Source organism: Geotrypetes seraphini, chromosome 7 (assembly GCF_902459505.1).
Source record: "Geotrypetes seraphini chromosome 7, aGeoSer1.1, whole genome shotgun sequence".
Classification (NCBI taxonomy): Eukaryota; Metazoa; Chordata; class Amphibia; order Gymnophiona; family Dermophiidae; genus Geotrypetes; species Geotrypetes seraphini.
In genome coordinates this window covers 153084612-153105898 of record NC_047090.1, presented here as the reverse complement: position 1 = coordinate 153105898, position 21287 = coordinate 153084612, and the positions used below count along the sequence as shown (strand labels likewise).

At 46.1% G+C, this 21287-nt stretch overlaps 1 protein-coding gene and 1 long non-coding RNA gene across 2 annotated transcripts in view; one reads left to right on the top strand and one right to left on the bottom strand.

Moving 5' to 3' along the window:
• The window catches only part of LOC117363826 (cell division cycle-associated protein 4-like), a 48798-nt gene extending 48654 nt beyond the window's left edge, over window positions 1-144 (bottom strand). The window contains exon 1 of the mRNA XM_033952225.1: window positions 11-144. Within this exon, the coding sequence (XP_033808116.1) occupies window positions 11-46 (36 nt within the window). The 5' untranslated portion in view covers window positions 47-144. The remainder of the gene's footprint in view (window positions 1-10) is intronic.
• On the top strand, window positions 12-20521 carry LOC117363827. The gene is made up of 2 exons (XR_004540134.1): window positions 12-259; window positions 20375-20521. It is a non-coding gene; the product is annotated as an uncharacterized LOC117363827 (long non-coding RNA).
• Window positions 20522-21287: the final 766 nt, after the last annotated feature.

Below are 21287 nucleotides of genomic sequence, written 5' to 3'. Positions count from 1 at the left end.
CCATACTCACCGTTACCGGACGAGCGTCTGAGGAACACGGAAGCATACAAGCTCCGCCACTCAGCCACCGCTCTTTCTCCTGCGAGTAGCCCGCTCTACTCCAGAGAACCGATGGCTAGAGGGCGGGCCTTGCGCTTGATTGACACCGCCGAACTCGCTGATTTGTCAGAGCCCACAAAAGGTTGCCATGGATTCCAGCAACCCTCGCCCTCTGATTGGCGCAACTGAGTTTTGAGGCAGCGGACCTGCATTTGAAAAGGTTTGGGCTCAGGCTGGGGTTCATATGTTGGTTCTCGGGTAGGAACAGTTTATGGTTAGTCTTTTGTTGTAAATAATGTAGAGAAGTTTTTTGACTGATAGACTGACCTAAGTGTGCATCTTATTGTCATGTTCCACTCTGTGATTATCTAAGGAATCATCGTTTTTAATGTCTGCCTTTATGTTGAGGTATAGTTTGAAGAAGATTATTTGGTTTCCCTAGTTCTTTTGTGTCCCTAATATTTCAAAATTCATACTAGAGTTCTCTGAATGTATTGTCACTTGATTAGGTAAAACTATTTTCTGTGCTAGATAAGTCTGTATATTATAAAGAGGAAAAGTATTCTACCATATGAAACTTAGGTGGAGGGGAGAATCTAGCAGATTCACATACCAACTGGGAGTTCTAAAGCTTTAGTAGAAGAAAGTAATATTGGAATATAATTATATTTATTTTCCATAGTACAGTTCTAGAGTCAACAGACTTCACCCCTATTATACTTGGTTTGGTATAAAAAGCCGTGGGGACCCCCTTTGGGACCTGGTATGCAGAAGTCTTTTTGACTATTATCATGTGAGAAAAATGTTACCAGTCATGAACCTGGTGTAATTGTGGGCGCCCAAATGTGGCAAGGATGCATTACTATTAAGTTGTGTGTGTGTAATTGGTAGCACTTCACATGCTCTATTGCAGTGTTTCCCAACCCTGTCCTGGAGGACCACCAGCCAGTCGGGTTTTTGGGATAACCCTGATGAATATGCATGAGAGAGATTTGCATATAATGGAGATGACAGGCATGCAAATCTGCTCTATGCATATTCATTAGGGTTATCCTGAAAACCTGACTGGCTGGTGGTCCTCCAGTACAGGGGTTGGGAACCGCTGCTCTATTGTACTAGGCGTTACCATATTTGTGAAGTGCAACAAATTGTCCCCACCCAGCCCTGCCTCCCAACAGTCCTGTCTAACCATAGCCACCTTTCACCCCTCAGTCCCCATTCCCATTCTCTGTACCCTTTTGGTGGTCTCTCTCCCTCCCAAATGGGTGCTTCTGTCTCTTCAAACCCCGCCTCCCACAGGTGTTCCTCCCTCCCTCCAACTCCCCCCCCCCGGTGGGTGCTTCTTTCTCTCTCTCCCTCCCCCCCCCGGGTGCTTCTCTCTCTTCCCCCCAGCAGAATTCAGTGGTGCAGACTTTCTGTTGCCCCAGCCCACAATTGGGTACCTGTCTCCCACCTACCTCTTCCACTGAATATTTTATATTCAGGCTGGCAGCAGCTACGAGGTGATCCTGCTGCCATCAGCCTGCCCCAGAAGCTATCATTCTGCAGTGACTTCCTGTTCCTTCGTAGGCAGGACAGCTGCAGAATGAAGGCTTCCAGGGCAGGCTGATGGCAGCAGGCTTATCTCGCTGCTGCTGTCAGCTGGCCTGAAGATAAAATATACAAAACCAACTTTCTAGATGTCTTGCTAGACTTCTTATCTGCAGTGCATTCAAAGTTATAGGGGTTTGTTGATAGCGTGTTATGGACTTACAGCAGGCTTGGATGTCTTGTGGCGATAAACATTTACCAAGACTTCCAGAATGCCATTTAAAGGTTCAGAGCTAGACCTGTTTTAAAAGCAAATAAGGGCCAAAAAGGTACTGAAACTGATCAGATGACACTAGAGAGATTACGGCATGAACCCCCCCCCCCCCCCAAGATCTGATTGAAACAGTACATACTTGTCTCTATAACAGCAGCACATATTCCAGTGCAATAGGTGAGACATTCTAGACTAGCGGCCTCTTTTACAAAGCCGCACTATTGGCTGCGCTGCGCTAACGGCTCCAAAGCCCATAGAGATTTAAATGGCTTCGGGGCTGTTGCTGTGCGGCTTTGTAAAAGAGGCAGTAGGGGTGCCCATGCTTTTTTAACTTGTGAGCTACTTTTAAAATGACCAAATCAAAATGATCTACCAACAATAAAAATTTTAAAAGCACAAAGCACCCTGTACGCAGAAAAAAATGTTAATTATATTTGGGGTTTTTTCAAAGAGATCAAGGCAGATGACTTTAAAATATTAAATGTTAACTCAGTAACAACTATAGAAAAATAGACAAATATAGTGCAAAATATAGACAGCAGATATAAATTTTCAAAACTGACACATTTTGATCACTGAATTGAAAATAAAATTATTTTTCCTACCTTTGTTATCTGGTGATTTCATGAGTCTCTGGTTTGCACTTCCTTCTGACTGTGCATCCAATATTTCTTTATTTCTTTCTGCATTCTGCCTCTCCTCCAGACCTTGTTCCATTCCCCAAACAACATCTCTCTCTGTCCCTCCAGGAGTCCAACTTTACTTCCTCTTTCATCCCTCATATCATGTTCTAATCTTTCTCTCTCTCTCTCTCTTTCTCTCTCTCTCTTTCTTTCTCTCTCTCTATCTCTCTAATTTTCCTCTTCCTTTCCCCATGTGCACCATCTCTTTCCCTCTCACTCAGACCCAACAATTGCCCCCCCCTCCCCCCGATGTCAATTCTGACATTGGAGAGAAGGTCCGGGCCAGCCAAGCAGCAATTGGCTGGCCTGGAATTTTCTCTCTGATGTCAAAATTGACATCAGGGGGAAGGCTTGTGGGCTGGTAGAGTGCAATTGCTGCATATGCCTTGCCCGGAGTTGCAGGGGATGATTGAATGGCGCTGTCGGGTGGTGGCGGGGAGAGATCCCAGGCAGCAGTGTTTTTAAGTTTTGTGGTCTCTCCACAATCGACTTGTAGATCACGATCGACGTGTTGGGCACTCCTGTTCTAGACCATAGGGTTATTTCCCCTTACTCGCATGGGTTGTAGAAGAGAACTATAAGTTTTCACTCCACCTCTCGGGTACATCACAGGCTAGCTTAGCTCCTCCCATCAGTCTTTCTCTTCTGCATGTGGTTGCAGTGTGTGTTCAGCTTTCTCCAATTTATTATTTTTAATTTGATATAGTTTTGTTCCCTTTCATGGTTCTTTTGCATTCTGTGAAAATTTAAAGTGCTGCCTGCTTGAGAATTCATAGACTTTGGTCTGTAGCTGACAGGCCGATCCCTGATCGCTTCAGGGTACCTGTTAGCCAGTCTGCTAGTCTTCCTTAGATATCAGGGCTGTCCCTGACCTTATCTCACTTCCTGTTAAGTGGGGGTGGGGGGGTGTCACGCGCAGACTATTCAGCACGCTTAGGGGGCTCAGCGGTGTTCCGCAGCGTGCCGGCTGCATTTTTGTACCTCCGCCTGTCTCCGTGCACAGTCAGTGGTCCACAGGGGTGGAGGCATTGTCAGACAGTGAAGTCTGACCGGCAGCCCGAATATCAGCTTGAGGACAGCTTTTCTAGCAGTGTGGCAGTGAATTCTCACTCTGGCTCTTAACAGGGGCTAGAGAGCAGGTGCAGCTTCTGTGTGCAGTGCTGCGAGTAAGAGGAGCTGACAGGCTTCAGCAACAATTTTCAAATTTTAATTTTGAGGGGTGTTCTTGAGTTTCTAGTGATCCATTGTGTTCCGCCACATGAAAAATCCATAAATTGCAATTTTCTAAGTGAATTTGTACTCTGGCTCTTAATAGCGGCTAGAGAGCAGCTGCAATTTTTGTGACATAAGAACAAAAGAATTGCCGCTGCTGGGTCAGACCAGTGGTCCATCATGCCCAGCCAGTGTTCTTCCCAGAAATTTTTTCCAGCCGGGTGGCACAAAAAAATAGTCGGACGGGGAAATTTGGTGGTGCAAATTTGGTGCTATGCAAATTACCCCTCCCTGCTTACGGTGAAGGAATAGGAGCAGGGAAGAGGATTGGCGCACGGCCTGGAATGCTATGAAAATTACCCCTCCCTGCTCACAGTGAAGGAGTAGGGTAGGGATGTCCAATCTTTTGTCTTCCCTGGGCCGCATTGGACGAAAAAAATTTTTTGGAGGCTGCACAAACACACTACCTGAGCAAAAAAAAAAAGGATGAGCAGGTCCCAAATTTGCAATCACTAATATAGAAGATGTACGTATCTAATAATAAACCTTCATTAAAGGGACACTGTGGAAAGGAACCCAAAAAAGCAGTAATGCTTACCCTGACTGAGTTCACCGCTGACAGTGGGAGCAGCCACAGGCTTCTGCATCCCCACTCTGATGAGCAGGGATGCACACTCCTGGTTTTCCCATTCACTTCTATTACAGCTATGGTGAGCCTCTTCAGAGGTGAGCCTCATCAGAGCGGGGATGCTGCATCAGCTGTCAGCGGCTCACGTGGAGGATTGTTCAGTCAGGGTAAATATTACTGCATTTTTGGTCCTCCCACTTTGAGCTTAGGCTCCCTCAAAATGAACATCTCCCCTGCTGTAGCTAGTAGGGATCCCCAAGTCTCACCAACTGACGGCCACCTCCCCTCCAACTTTCCAAGTTCTGCAGCTGGCAGCAATATTGCAGAGCTGCTGCCTTCCCTCCTCCATGCCCCCCTCCCACCTTGGCTTTCATGCATGCATGAAAGCAGTGGCAGCTTGAGGATATTGCCATTGGTTGCAAAGCTTGGAGATTTTGGGTTGCCAGACTGGAGGAAGATGTCTTCAGGTGGCAGGGCTTGGGAATCCACCAATAGCTCAAGTATTTGTAAATTGCACTCAGGCGGAGAGAAACTTTGGTGCCCATCCACTAATATTGGGCTCCAGTCCCTCCCCTAAATCAGCTGTATATGACTACACAACTGTACAAAAATAATTGTCATGCACATATCCCAAAGCTAACATATTCCAGTTAATAAATTCAAAATAAAACAATTTTTTCTACCTTGTCTGGATATTTTGTTTTACCATTATCTCGGTCCCAGTTTCTCTTTCTGCTTTTTGTCTATCTTCAACTAATTCTCTTTCCAGTGTCTGTTCATTTTTTTCTCTCCTCTTTTTCCATTTCCTCCTTATGCTTGTCTCCAACTTATTGATTTTTCCTTTTCAGCTTTCTTAACCTTTTTCTTTTTGCCTCTGTCCACTCAAATCTTGCCTTCTTCTCACCCTTCTTCTTTTTAAATGTTCAGCTACCTCTCAATTCTCCATCTTCTTTCAGTCCCTAGCTCTCCCATGTCCCATCTCACTCCTCTCCCAGCCTCCTATTTCCTGCTATTTACTCCCCATTACCACATTTCTACCACTGTACTCACTGCTCTCTTGCTCATCTTGTCATCTTGCTTTTGACCTCATCCACATGGCTCACCACTTTCAGAATCCTCCTCCCTCTCTCCACTGGTCAGGCTATAACTCCCTGTCCCTTTCTTTCCATCCCCTTTCTTATCCCAGCTCTCTTCCGTCCTGCCCTCTCATGGGTCCATCTCTCCTCCTCTATCCCCATGGTCCAACATTTTGCTCCCTCTGTTTTCTGTTTTTCTTCTTCCCTCCCACCTTGATGCTGAACAGTGAAATGGAGGGAAATAAAAAAGAGATGCTTCATTTCTCTGCCTTCCATCCACAGGCCTAAATTTTCTCCCTACCTCCCTTCCATCCAACTTCTCTCACTTTCTCTTTCCAACTGCCCCCACCTCATCTCTCCCCCTGCTTGCCTCCCTCCCCCAGGTCTACCATTTTTCCCTTTCTCTTCCCAACAGTTCTCCCTTCAAGTATCTCTTTCCCTCTTCCTGCAAACCACCCCAGGCCCAACTTCTCTCCCTTTAGACCAGGGGTAGGGAACTCCGGTCCTCGAGAGCCATATTCCAGTCAGGTTTTCAGGATTTCCCTAATGAATATGCATGAGATCTATTTGCATGCACTGCTTTCAATACATATTCATTGGGGAAATCCTGAAACCCGACTGGAATATGGCTCTCGAGGACCGGAGTTCCCTACCCCTCCTTTAGACCATTGCCCACCATCTCTCTCTCTCTCTCTGTCCTCTGTTTCTGGCCCCATAAGCTCTCCCCCCCCCACGCTCAATCTAGCACTTCTTTTAATACCCTCCCCCTCTGTACTTTATATATTTAAAAAAAAAAAACAAAAAACAGTCCAGGAGGCTTCCTTGGCCCAGCATTTTCTCCCCATCCTCTCCGTGCCCATGCATCTCTACCTCACTCCTCTCCCACCACCATGTCCAATAATTCTTTCTCTCCTTCCCTCCCCTCTCTGCCCAACAGTTCTCCTCTTTCTTCATCTCTCCATATGCACCATCTCTTTCCCTCTCTCAGACACTCAATTCTCCCTTTATCCCAGGACAAGCAGGCAGCATATTCTCTACATGTGGGTGACATCATCCATGGAGCTCCGTCGTGGACAGCGTTTCAAGCAAACTTGATTGAAGATCTCAAGTTTGCAAGCACTGCCCACGCATGCGTGCCTTCCTGCTCCACTAGAGGGCGCATCCACTTCTCGTGGTCTTCAGTTCTTAGTTTTCCACGGAGCCAGAAAGCCCTGTCTCTCTTCTCTGCGTTCTCCAAGTGCCTTTCTAGCACCGCGGCTTCTTTATTTTCTTCGGGAGTCGCTGTGCGGTTTGTTGTTTATCTTTTTTCCATGTTCGTACAAATTTTTTGTTTTGCTTCGGCGACCGGGGGCTTCCGGTTCGCTGTGGCCGCCTGGCCTCGTGTGGCCACGGCCATATTTTTGACTTATGTCCCGGCCTCTCACCGGGTTTAAAAAGTGTTCCTAGTGCGGTCGGGTTATTTCAATCACAGACCCGCACCGCTGGTGTATTCTCTGCCTCGGAGCGGACCACCCGACGGACTCCTGTCCTCGCTGTGCCACTCTCCAACCTCGGGCTCTTCACCGCTGCAGGGCCCGGATTGAGGAGCTCTTTGCTATGGAGACCACTCCTGCTTCGACCCCGGTCTCGGCCCTGGCCTCGACCCCGGCCCCGGCCTTGACGTCGGCCTCGAAGACCTCGGCACCGGGCAGGTCTCCCTCGACCTCAAAGGCCTCGGCCTCGAAGACGGCTCCGGGTAAGTCCCCCTCTTTCTTCTTCAGGTTCAGTGCAGCTACCGAAGAAGCCTTCCTTGGAGTCTCTGGCCATCCAGGCGATGAGTGTAGTCCCGCAGGCCTCGACGAGACCGACCTCGAAGTCCTCCAAGCGTGCTTCCACCATACGGGAATACTCTTCCTCGAGGTCGCCCCTGGTGAAACGCACTGCTGCACCTACTCGACCTTCCATGGTCATGGTGCTGATGTTTGAGGAGGTGTTGAAGGCGATCATTTCCTCGGAGCTCTCCTCGACGTTGGCTCACCTTGCGCCGGCCTCGACCTCGTGCGCTGTTGACCAGCCTGAGCACCCTGTTGAGGTTCCTCGGGAACGGGTGCGCCGGTCTCGGTGGCTCTCATCGTCGGATTCCTCACCTCTTCCCTCGAGGCACGCTTCTCCCTCGGATCAACCTCGATCGAGGCATCCATCGAGGCGTTTCGCGAAGCATCCCCGGGTATCCCCCTCGAGGTGGGGTAGGTCCCCGTGTCCTCGCACTACCGGGTCCATTAAAGCTTTGGACCTTACTTTGTCCAACCCGAGTCTGCTGCGCTCTCCTGTTCGCGAGGCGCCGACCTCGGGGGATCCGGCCTCCTTCTCGAGGGGTTACGGAGCCTCAAGGGCCCAGAACCCAGGGTCCTCACCCCAGGGTACCTCCAAATGCAGGTTTTCGTCGACTCCCTCCCCCCCCCCCCCGCTCCTTTAGTGGGGCTTCTTCGGCGACTCGGAAGGTGGATTCCGATGTCCCTCCGCAGTATTCCAGGGAGGCTTCCCCTTCCTTATCTGCTGCCTTGCGGTCTCGCTCGACCACCCGACAAGGGAGCCAATCTGAGAGCAGATCTTCTTCTTCACCCGTTTTGTTCTGGATATGGGGAAGGCATAGAACTTGGACCTCCAGTCGGATTCCAAGTATACTAAGGAGTATTTGGAGGAGTTGGAGCTTCCCTATTCTCCCCGTGAATCCCTGCGGCTTCCCTTGAACCCGGTGTTGCAACAGACTTTATTTCGCAACTTGGAGACCCCGTATGCAATTCCTGCTATTCCATCTAAAATGGAATCTTGATACCGTATGGTGCCCTGTAAGGGTTTTGAAAAGGCTCAGCTTTCCCACCAGTCTTTGGTGGTGGAGTCTACCCTTAAGAAGTCTCATCCCTCCAAGGTGTATGCGGCTGTCCCGACGGGCAGAGAGGGCCGGACTCTGGACAAATTTGGGAGACGCCTTTATCAGAACTCTATGATGGCGAACAGAGTTCTGAATTCCAGCTTTACCTTTACATCCTATCTCAAGTGGTGTATTAAGGCTCTTCCCTCTTTCGAGGTGGATTTGCCTACCGAGCGCCAGGCGGATTTTCGCCGATTTGTGGATATTCTAGCGCAGCTGCGGCTGTACATGTTCCAGGCCTCCTATGATGCGTTTGAATTGTCATCTAGGGTCTCGGCCTTTGCAGTCGCCATGCGGCGCCTGGCGTGGCTCCGCATCGTTGATATGGATCTGAACCTTCAGGACCGGTTGGCCAACCTTCCCTGCCTCGGGATCCAGATGTTCGATGATTCCATTGAGGCCGCTACTAAGCGTCTCTCGGAACATGAACGCTCCTTTGCTTCCTTGGTCCAACCTAAGGCGAAGCCCGCTCTGCCCAAGTCCTACCGCCCTCCTCCGTGGCGATACCCGCAAAAGTCTACGCCTGCCTTTTCTCGCCCTCCTCCTCGGAGGCCGCAACAACAGCGGGCCCCTCCTAAACCTCCTACTCCTACGGCGACCACACCCTCGCCGTCCTTTTGACTCGCCGGGCGGGCAGAGGCTGGCCTCCCCCACCCTGGCAGTTTCCCCTTTGCCTATAGGGGGACGTCTGCGCACCTTTGTGCATCTTTGGGAGGAGATTACTTTGGACTCTTTGGTCCTCTCCGTCATGGGGAGGCTACTCCCTCAACTTCCGTACTCTTCCACCGGACAGGCCTCCGAGAGAGTCGCTTACGGAAGGAGATCAGCTGCCTCTGCTACTTCAGGCAGCACATGCCCTTCTTCATCTGCAGGTGGTGTAACCGGTTCCCCCTTGTCAACAGGGCTTGGGAGTGTATTCCAGGTTCTTCCTGGTTCCCAAAAAGACCGGAGACCTTTGTCCTATCCTGGATCTCCGAAAGTTGAACAAGTTCTTGGTTCGGGAGAAGTTCCGCATGCTTTCACTTCCCATCTTTTATCCTTTGATGGATAAAAGGGGGACTGGTTGTGTTCCCTGGATCTGAAGGAAGCCTACACTCACGTTCCGATCCATCTGGCTTCCCAACGGTTTCTCCGCTTTCAGGTGGGGAACCTTCACATGCAGTATCGGGTCCTCCCGTTCGGGCTCGCTTCCTCCCCATGAGTCTTTACGAAGTGCCTCGTGGTGGTGGCGGCTGCCCTACGGTCGCGGGGCCTTCAGGTTTCCCCGTACCTCGACGACTGGCTTATCAAGGCCCCGTTGACGGAGGGGGTTATTTCAGCGACCCGTCAGACTATTACCTTCCTCCACGGTCTGGGGTTCGAGATCAACTTCCCCAAGTCCCAGATGTGCCCCTCTCAGTCCCTGCAGTTCATCGGGCAGTGCTGGACACGGTCCACCTCCAGTCCTTCTTGCCTCCATCGTGGCAAATCGTTCTCCTGCGGCTGAGTCAGCTGGTGCTTCAGAGATCATCGATTTCGGCCAGGCAGATGATGATCCTTCTGGGTCATATGGCCTCCCACCGTTCACGTCACGCCGTTTGCCAGGTTGCACCTGCGTGTTCCTCAGTGGACCCTGGCGTTTCAGTGGCAGCAGGATCGGGAGCCTGCTTCCAAACTCGTTGCGGTGACTCTCTCCTTGAAACGCTCGCTCCTTTAGTGGACCAACTCGTCCAATCTGTCCAGAGGTTTGCTTTTTCTCACGCCCCCACATCAGAAGGTTCTGAATACAGACTCCTCGGCGTACACTTGGGGTGCGCACCTCGACGGCCTTCGGTCTCAGGGTCTGTGGTCGAGTGCGGAATGTCGCTGCCACATCAACATTCTGGAGCTCCGGGCCATTTACTGCACCGTGGTGGCCTTTCGTCATTTGCTGGTAGGATTGCGTCGTCCTGGTGCATACGGACAACCAGGTGGCGATGTATTACGTGAACAAGCAAGGGGAGACGGGTTCCCTATCGCTCTGCAGGGAGGCCCTTCGACTTTGACGGTGTGCGCTGCGTCACAACATCTTTCTTCGGCCGGTGTATATCCAGGGCGAGCAGAATTGTCTGGCGGACAAGTTGAGTCGCCTTCTTCAGCTGCACGAATGGTCGCTCCATTCTCAGACTCCACAGGTTGATCTGTTCGCTTCACCCCTCAATCACAAGTTGCCTCGCTACTGCTCGAGGATGTTCTCCCGGGATCATCTCGAGGCGAATGCTTTCCTTCTCGATTGGATGGGCGGGTTCCTCTATGCGTTCCCACTCTTTCCGCTGATTCTCAGGACTCTGGTACACCTCAATTCGGTCCGCGTCACCATGATCTTGATTGCTCCTCGGTGGCCCCAGCAACTGTGGTTTTCCCTGCTCCTCCAGCTCAGTGTCAGGGAGCCTCTGCTTCTGCCTGTGTTTCCTTCTCTGCTGTCTCAGAGTCGGGGTTCGCTGTTGCATCCCAATCTGCAGTCTCTACACTTAACAGCTTGGTTCCTCTCCACATGTCTTCCGCCTTAGACTTTTCTCAGTCGGTGAGGGATGTTCTGGAGGCCTCTTGGAAGAGCTCCACGCGTCAATGTTATTCCCAAAAATGGTCCAGATTTGCTGTGTGGTGTGCTGAGCACTGCATGGAACCACTCTCTGCTTCCTTGCCGTCAGTGCTAGAATATCTGTTACACCTGTCTCGGTCTGGCCTCAAATCGACATCTATTCGAGTCCACCTCAGTGCGATTGCTGCCTTTCATCGGCCGCTTGATGGGAAGCCGCTTTCCGTCCATCCGACGGTTTCCCGCTTTATGAAGGGTCTCTTCAATGTTCATTCTCCTCTCAAGCCCCCTCCGGTGGTTTGGGATCTGAATGTGGTTCTGGCTCTATTGATGAAACCTCTGTTTGAACCCATTGATAAGGCTCATCTGAAGTTCCTCACCTGGAAGGTGATTTTCCTGACTGCTCTCACGTCTGCTCGCAGAGTCAGTGAGCTGCAGGCTCTGGTTGCGGACCCGCCTTTTACTGTATTCCATCATGACAAGGTGGTCCTCCGTATTCATCCAAAGTTCTTGCCCAAGGTTGTTTCGGACTTTCATATCAATCAGTCCATTGTTCTTCTGGTGTTTTTTCTGAAGCCCCACTCTCATCCTGGGGAGGTGGCGCTTCACACTCTTGATTGTAAGTTTCAAGTTTTATTACCATTTGATGAATCGCTTATACAAACTTTCTAAGCGATGAACAACTTAAAAAACCATTAGTTAGTGGTCCCACAGATAATCGAGTATAAGAGACAACGTACATAATAAATAAACCGACTAACAATTTTTGCAGTCAGATTAAAGACAGACATGATCAAAGAGGGAAAGGGGGGAAAAGTTACAATTCATTTTATATTGAAAATTACATAAAAAGGAAAAAACAAGAGGGTTGATATCTGTAATAAAGTATGAAGGGTACAAAATAAAAACATATTAAGTATTAAAAGCATCTTGAAACAAAAAAGTTTTCAAAAGTTTTTTAAAAGAGATGAGATCTTTTTTATTTCTGATATAATGTTGGCCTTTTACCTGCGACGCACCGAGTCTCATCGGACGGCTCCTCAACTGTTCATCTCTTTTGATCCTAATCGATTGGGCCGTCCGGTTTCCAAGCGCACCTTATCCAACTGGTTAGCCGCTTGTATTTCTTTCTGCTACGCTCTGGCTGGTCTCTCGCTGCATGATCGAGTCACGGGACATAAGGTCCGAGCAATGGCGGCCTCTGTCACATTCCTCCGAGCCACGCCTATTGAGGAGATCTGCAAGGCTGCCACTTGGTCTTCGGTTCAAACCTTCACCTCTCACTACTGTCTGGATGCCTTTTCCAGGTGTGATGGCCAGTTTGGCCAGTCGGTTTTACGTAATCTGTTTTCATAAATTGCCAACTTTCCCTCCGTCCCTTTTTGGTTAGCTTGGAGGTCACCCGCATGTAGAGAATATGCTGCCTGCTTGTCCTGGGATAAAGCACAGTTACTTACCATAACAGGTGTTATCCAGGGACAGCAGACAGATATTCTCACAACCCTCCCACCTCCCCGAGGTTGGCTTCTTTGCTAGCTATCTGAACTGAAGACCACGAGGAGGGGATGCGCCCTCTAGTGGAGCAGGAAGGCACGCATGCGTGGGCAGTGCTAGCAAACTTGAGATCTTCAATCAAGTTTTCTTGAAACACTGTCTGAGACGGGGCTCCGTGGATGATGACACCCACATGTAGATAATATCTGCCTGCTGTCCCTGGATAACACCTGTTACGGTAAGTAACTGTGCTTACTGTTCCCTCCCCCTCACTCCCTCCATTCTTCAATCCTATGGCTCATGCGCCCTCCCTCCTTCCTTCATCATTTGTCCTAAGTTTCTGCTCCCTCCCTCTGCTGAACTGGATTAGAAACTGACTGTCTGACAGACGCCACAGGGTGGTGGTTAATGGAAGTCGCTCAGAGGAAGGAAAGGTGAGTAGTGGAGTCCCTCAGGGTTCGGTGTTTAGCACTTCGGCCTGCTAGAGTTACATTACATTACATTGCATTACATTACATTAGTGACTTCTATTCTGCCTATACCTTGCAGTTCAAGGCGGATTACAAAAGAGCTAACTGGACATTTCCAGTGACGTTACAATTGTTTTTTTGGTTACAGAAGAGGTGAGATAGCTGGATATTTCCAGGAGAACTTGCAAATTAGAAAGTAAGATGACTGGACAATTCTAGGTAATATTACAAATAAGGTTCCAAATAAGATTACAATTAAGAATGCTGGACATTTCTAGGGAGCATTACATATTAGGGATCTGTATTCTTGGTTGATATTTTGAGGAGAAAGAGATTACCAAAGTGGAGGCTTTGGGAGGGGAATTTATCAGAGAGGAGAGGGAAGAGGGGGAGGGTTAAGGTATCTGGATAAATTTTTTGAATAGTAGGGTTTTGATTTCTTTTCGAAATGTTTTGAGGTCGCCCGTTGCCGTCAGCAGATTGGAGATGGAGTGGTCAAATTTCGCTGTTAGCGTCGCAAGAAGGTTATCAAACATCTTCTTGCGCTGAGTGCCTTTGAGCGGAAGGTAGGCAAATGGGTTCAGGGTTCTTCTTCGTCTTGTGATGAGGGACTGATTTAGGCGGTTGTTTAGGTAGGAGGGGGCAGAGCCGTTTAATGCTTTGAATAATAGACAGTAGAATTTGAATTGAATTCGTGCTTGTATTGGTAGCCAGTGAGAGTTCCCGGTTTCATCTCCAGATACTCTGTATCTCTTTTTGTGTTGTATTTACAGTTTTTTGGATCATTGTGATCTTGGTGCTTTTTCTTATAAGAAAAAGCCCAGCATCTTCTCTGTCCTTCTATACCTCCCACCACTCAAAGACTTACATCTTCCCTGCCATTCCATACTCCTCCCCGCCCATACCTCCTATCAAGCCTGGCATCTTCCCTGCCCTTCCATACTACACCATTCCCTCATATAAAGCCTGGCATCTCCCCTGCCCTTTTCTGTACCCCATTCCACCTCTTCAAAGCCCAGAATCTCTCCTGCTTCTCTACATAACCATAGCCTTGCATCCATTCTGTTTTTCTGTACCTTTCTCACCCCTGCCTATTTTTATCTTCCTCCATAAAGCCCAGCATAAAGTATACTTTTTTTTTTTTTTTTTTTTTTGCTACCTTGGCACTTGCAATAGTGGAGACTGGAAAGGAGGCCTGAGTTGAACACTGGCACTAGCTGTGCCTGCAGGCCTTGGAAGAGGCTTCAGCATCTGGCTGCAACGAGCTCCTTGGCAAAACTTGCCATAGTTACCACTTATTCTGAGCTCTGTGACTTGAGGCCCTGTGATTTGGATTGGCACTGAAGGTCAGGCAGCAGGCCAGCAGAGTTTCAGGCTTTTCACTCTCAGTAGGTGCTTGCGGCAGCCAGAGCACCGAGGTTCTTGGAGTCACGTAGTAGGTGCTGGCACTCACAGGTCTCGGGGGCATTTCAGAGGAATTGGAGCCACAATGCATACACGCAGGCAGAAAAAGAACTGCTGAATTCAGCCAGCTGCCAAGGCTCATCTGATGTCATTAATAAGAGCAAACTTAATTTTCTCTAATAAATGGTGAATACAAATCAAGCACTTGGCAGCAGTGTTGGGGGGACCTGAGCTCCAATACAATACTACTGGCTGAGAATGCTACTGTGCAGCTAATTGGTGCCTAAGAAGAGAGGCACCAATTGGAGGGTCAGACAGGGTGGGCCTGAGCTGAAACTGGGTGGGCCTGTTGGGGAGCAGGTAAAAAATGTGTTAGTATACTGTACCAGTCCCAAAAAAGCCTTGATTACTTCTACTATTACTATTTAACATTTCTATAATGCTGATAGACATTCGCAGCATTGTACATCAATATATTTAAGAGACAGTCCCTGCTATGTAGAACTTACAATCTAATTAACAGACAACAGGACAAGTAGGATTCATACATACTTGAAGTAACATGTTACAATCAGAATTCTGGCAGATGAGTGGACAGTACCAAGTAAGTTTTCAGAAGTAACTATTCAAAAGACACTGCTCGTTGGATTCTGCCCTTTTTCAATGGATAAGCTGATGACATCACAACAGTGGAACTATTCAAATGCTCTTATATGTTTAAAGACCTGAGTGGAATGTCAGGATCAATGAAGGAACACCCACCAATGAAGGAAACCCCAGACACATGACCCCACCCTGTTCCCCTCTCCAGCCCCACCCAGTTTTGCCTCTAGCCCTACCCCTTCATTTCTCCACAAAGCCTCCTCTCTTTTTCTGGATGAGCTCCAGCCGTGTCTGGAGAGTCTGGAGCATGCGCAGATGTGTGTGACATCATCTGCGCCTGCTCAGGCCCTCCAGATGTGGCCGGAGCTTGTTGAGGCTTTCCAACCCCTCTCCCCCAGACAAACTGCCAGTTGTTGGAAAGTCCATCCGGGATCCTAGACAGAGGACATGTCTGGGTTTTCCCAAATGTCTGGTAACCCTACCTCTGTAGTAGGGATTGCTCTGGTTCTCCCTACTCTATTTTATGCAAGCAGTTGATACCAGGGGGGGAAAAAAATCTGTCATGAGATCTACTGAATTGCATATTGAGAGTATTCTCCTATACATCAGGGCCCTAGCATGTGTCTAGTTTGCTTATGCCTTAATCCTGCCCTGCTTAGCCATTCTTTCTATAACTGCTGCTTCCATTGCAAAGATCAACTGTGTTGCCAACCTCATTGCTTCCTCTCTTCCAACCTACTGATATTCCTTATTTTGCTGGGACTGGCCCTGAGTTGGATAGTAGCTTGCAGTGAGGGCAGGGATGAAACATACATGTGCTTATATATTCCATAGAAGCCCTGCCCTCTACTGGCATTGATGGGGAAGGCATTTCCTATGAGTGAACTGGCTCTGCTAGAGCTGCACAAGGGTGCAATAAAAGCCATAGAGGAAAATTTAGAATGGAAGAGAGAATGACCACCTACCCCTCAGTTCTCTTTCATCTGAGAAGAGGATAGCAAAACCTCAATCCATAATGTTACTACCTAAATGTAAGAACCATTTGCACATAAAATTGTTAGAATGCTAGCACTTATGAAGGTCAAATGTACACTTATGTGCTAAGGGCCATATTCTATATTTGATGACTAAAAATTTAGTGCCGAAAAGGAGGGCAGCACGGTTCTATAAAGTGCCTCCAAAATTAGGGGCAGTTTATAGAATCATGCTTAGTGCCCATTTGTGTGACAAACATTTAGGCGCACCCATTTAGGCCAATGAAAACCAGGCCTAAATATCTGCACCTAAGTTGGGCGTATTCTATATAAGAGTGCGCCTAACTTTTAGGAGCACCCGTGACCTGCCCATGCTCTTCCCCCCTAGCTGCTCCCCCTTTTGAGATTCACACACTAGAATTTACATGCGCCACTTTGTAGAATACGCTTAGAAAGTCGTGCCAATTAATTGTCAATTGCCAATTATCGGTGCTGAGTAGCTTGTTAAGCAATTAAGATACAAATGCAAATCAGCAATGCACATAAATAAATGCATAAATAAATTTAAGGTATTTATATACCGCCTATCAAAATTATCTAAGCGGTTATCAATCAGGCACTAAAGCATTACCCCTAGTGCAACTTTGGTCACACTATACAGAATCGGGTCCTATGTGCACACTCGGTGTTATCCTATAAATAATGCACACAACTTGCTTAGCGTTTTCACAGGGGAGGAGCCTGGGCAGGATTCAACATTTATATGTCTAATTGACAGAATTCTCTAAGTTACATATTAAAGTAGTGTGGTATGGCTCTGCCCTGTGCATTAAATGCAAAGCAGATGATGGGCATGCTCTGCATTTACTGCACCAGCTTTGCACTTAACCATGTGCTTGTTTACATAACCAATGCATGACAAATGCAAAACCTTACCAAACTTTACTAAAAGAGCTCCTAAATTAAACATTGGTGCTGTCACTTAGTATAATCACTGAGTATCAGCTCATATATAAATTTAAAATAAAGAATGAAAGCTAACCCCCCCTTTTTTTTTTTTTTTTTTTACAAAACCGCGATAACAGTTTTTAGCGTAGGCTGGCGTGCTGAATGCTCTGCCCTGCTCCCAACACTGATAAGAGTTCCTATCAGCATTAGGAGCAGCGCAGAGCATTCAGTACGCTGGCCTGCGCTAAAAACCGCTATCATGGTTTTGTAAAAGGGGGAGGGGGTAAGGTTGTCTTCCCAAATACCTGTATCATACCAGCAGCAGGTCAGAGAAATGGCTTTAAGGGCAATTAAAAAAAAAAACAGGAACCCCAAAACAACCCTTTACTTGAGTAATTAAGCAGTTATCTAGGTAAAAGTGGTGGTTGGAGATTGCTCTCCCTGCTATGTAGGAAAAGGTACATTCCTGCAGAGAGGTTGGGATAGGACTGCAGACAACACACGGTGATTTCATTTTAGAATTTTTTGTGCTTAATTTATGGAGCAAACTTTGCACCAAATTTTCAAAGGACCTTCTCCTTGCAGGCCCACATAAATGGAAAACTGACCCCCCTTAACATTTACCTTTTAAAAAAAAAATGCTGCTCTTGGTTTCTACTTACTGAGTATGACAGTGTATGGTGCCCTCTTTTGGAATTTAATATAATTGCTATAGGTCAAAAGGATTTCCATAGACTAAAATGCTGTGTAATTTAAATACTACTACTAATCATTAATGTTAAAAGTTTGTAAGTTCTTCATTGCTTATTGTTAACAAAGGAATTGAGTTGGTTTTATTTAGAAAGCAGTTAAGAGGGAAAATACCTTGTGATATTCTCTGTTTGAACTTAATTCTTATGTTTATATAAAAAGATATTAGGCTTGAATTTTTCTGTACACAAATATTCAGGCTGTATAACCAGTTAGGCCTTCCTGGGTGCTATCCTTATGCTCTTAATTAGGGTCCTGCAAAAGATGGGAAACAAAGAGGTGATTGCCTATGTGCCAAGTGTGTGGTGCAGTGGTTGGAGCTACAGCTTCGATACCCTGCGGTTATGGGTTCAAATCCCGCACTGCTCCTTGTGACCCCGGTCAAGTCACTTAATCCCCATTGCCCCAGGTACATTGGATAGAGTGTGAGCCCACTTGGACAGTTAGGGAAAAATGCTTGAGTACCTGAATAATTTGTAATCCGCATAGAATTGTAGGATATGCAGAATATAAATTAAAAAATATAAAATAAAAAAAAGATGTAGAGAGGGCATACCATCCTCTTGTTAATCTGTGAGCTTGCAAATCTGAAAGAGAAAGCGGAGTGGAAAGGAAACCATACTTGAGATGACATTAAGGCCCTCTTTTACAAAGGCGCGCTAAGCGTTGTAGCGTGGATTTAGCGTGTGCTGAATCAACGCGTGTGCTAAATGCTAACGCGTGCATAGGATAACATGCACGCGTTAAGCGTTTAGCACATGATAATATTTAGCACGTGCTAAAAAGCATAGCGCAACTTTGTAAAAGAAGGGGTATATCTAGCCCTAGGCCTATTCTCAATTCCTAATTCCTCCCCTTGTCTGGAGATTTCCCTGTGTTGATTTTTAATATTCTATACGGCCAAAAAACATCTTATCAGCTGGAATTAGTTTCCTTATTAGTAAATAGACCAGGATGTGCTTTAAGGATGCAGTATTATCTTCAATTTCCCTCCCTGAAATAAAGTAAATTATTTACTCAATGAAAGGCATCTTTTCATTAACAGGTCCCTTTAATTTGGGATGCCCTGCCTTTTTCAACTAAATCAGAAGCTTGTTACACTACTTTTTAGGAAGTTCTTAGAAACTTTTTTTTATTTAAGAAATTTTTATCTTGAAATTGATTATGAGGGAGTGCTGAAAAAGTTCTCGGCCCAGCCGTGGATAAGGTTCAATCAATGATCTGAAACAATGTCAAAACACAGAATTATTTTTCTGCAAATTGACACTTAACGAAATAAGATATCACTCTTTTTAGCTACAGTAGCAAATGCTCAGAATTTAGGAAGTTGGTTGGTTGGGCTGAGAACTTTTCAGCACCCTGTCGTAATTTTAACTTGATTTTTTTCTGGTAGTCACATCTATTGTGGTCTGCTATAAACTCCATAAGGGCTTTGGCAGAATACAAATGGTAATGTAATGTGTGTGTATGGTGAGTGATTGACTACCTGTCAAGGTAAAAAAAAAAAAAAAAAAAGAAGTGTTCTGATTAGTGTTGAACTGGAGTAGTTGTGCTTTGACTATGGAGATATGACACTGATAAGATGAAAGTATTGGTGAAGAGTGACAGTATAATTACAATTATTCTTTAGGGGGTCAGTAGATTTAAGAGGGTGGGTAAATAGTGTGGGCAGACTTGATGGGCTATGGCCCTTATCTGCCGTCAACTTTCTATGTTTCTATGTTTCTATGTTTCTATGGGTACTAATGTTAGTGCGCAAGTGTTTATAGAAAGTGAGATGTTGGAATGTATAGACCAAATCATATACCTGGGAAGCAGGATAACCAGTAATGAGAACTGGAAAAACAAAGGATGATTGGAACAGTGAGTAGTACTTTCACAAGTTTGATCACAATATGGAAGACCATGAGCATTAACATTGTAGCCAGCCACACTGTAAATACTGGATGTGTGCATGATGTCTACATTGCTGTAGGCCAGGGGTATCAAAGTCCCTCCTTGAGGGCCGCAATCCAGTTGGGTTTTCAGGATTTCTCCAATGAATATGCACGAGATCTATTAGCATGCAACAAAAGCATTGCATGCAAATAGATCTCATACATATTCATTGGGGAAATCCTGAAAACCCAACTGGATTGCGGCCGTCGAGGAGGGACTTTGACACCCCTGCTGTAGGCAAAGCCAAACTGCGGAGTTGACAGAAACAAAGTAGGCACAGATGTGGAAAATCAACCAAGCTTTATTGAACAGTGTTTCATGACACAAGAATTGTATATTTTTATCACAGAGGGTTGCTCTTCTGTCTACATTACTATGTGTATGTGAGTCGTGGACTCTTTTAAAAAAAATGGACACTATGAAACAACCCATTTGAAATGAAGTGTTAAGGAAAAGCAGAGTAAATTGGAGGAATAGGCCCTCTTTTACTAAGCCACGGTAGAGGTTTCTGCCGTGGCCCAAGTGCTAAATGTTTCAATGTTCAAATGAATTCTATGAATGTTGGAGCAGCGCTAGAGCATTTAGTAAAAAAAAAAAAAAAAAAGGGGGGGGGAGAGATAGTGAGCAAGAGTTGGAGAAAGGCACATGCACAGCAGAGATTAGTGTGAAACTAGTAGAATGTTTTGTACAGTAAGGTGTGGCACACAATTTAAGGGTATAAAGAACATTTTTAGTTAGGGTTAATATACTATATGCCTTTTTAATCTTGGATAAACAAATTTTTGCTTTTCCCTTCTTATGCTTTCTCTTTCTTGTGCCCTTGCTATTACTATGTTTAATACCTGTGCTATGTTTAGTAATTTTGCATTATTTTATTAACCAGAGGGTCTACTGGATGGAGCCACTGATGCAGGCTGAAACATTTTGGGCTGAAAGGACATTTGTACACAAAGAGATACTGGATGTTGGTCTGCTAAAATTGTATCTATTTTAATGTTTATATTTTCATGAGAATAAAGTTTTTTTTGCATTTGTGCTTTGGGGATATGAGAAGCAACAGAGAACTCAGAGAGAATTTGAACAGGGAAGTAACAGTTGTGAACACGATCAAAGTAAGGAAACATCTAATGTTTGGATACAGCTGTAGGATGGAAGACAGGTTAATAAAAACAGTGATGTATAGAAGAGACGAAAGAGTAAGAAGGCTGCTGGATGATGTCTGAGAGTGGAATGAACTGCGCATCCAACCTGAAATGCACATGATCAGGTCAGGAAATGACCTTGGGCAAGAACAGCTCCCTCCACAGGCTATAATGGAGTGCAATAATGATGATGACACAGGGTAATAGGCTAATAGATCATTTTTAGTAAGAATAAGTCTGAGAAATGATACTTTATGTAAATGTTTTTATGATAGTTTGTAAAAACAATTTTCACTATGCTTTATGATTTTGAGGTTACATCTAACTGATGACGATCTTTCTGTTTCATTTTTTTTCCTCTATTTCTCTCCTCTTCCTTTTTATGAACCTGTAATTAGGTTTAATCGCTCCTTCTTCCCACAATCCTCTGTCTTCTCCTTCACTTACTTATCTGCTTTCTATTTCCTACAGTTTCCTCCAGGGTTATAGAGTCATTAAAAATGTACTGACTTTGACTCCGGCTTCTAACAAAAAGCTCACATTATAATGGTATTATAGTACTTTGTGTGTCTAAGTGCTTTGAAAATGAGCCTCAATATATGGTAAATTTATCATTTTAAATACAGTATTTTTTTGTTCTGGATCTAAAGTACT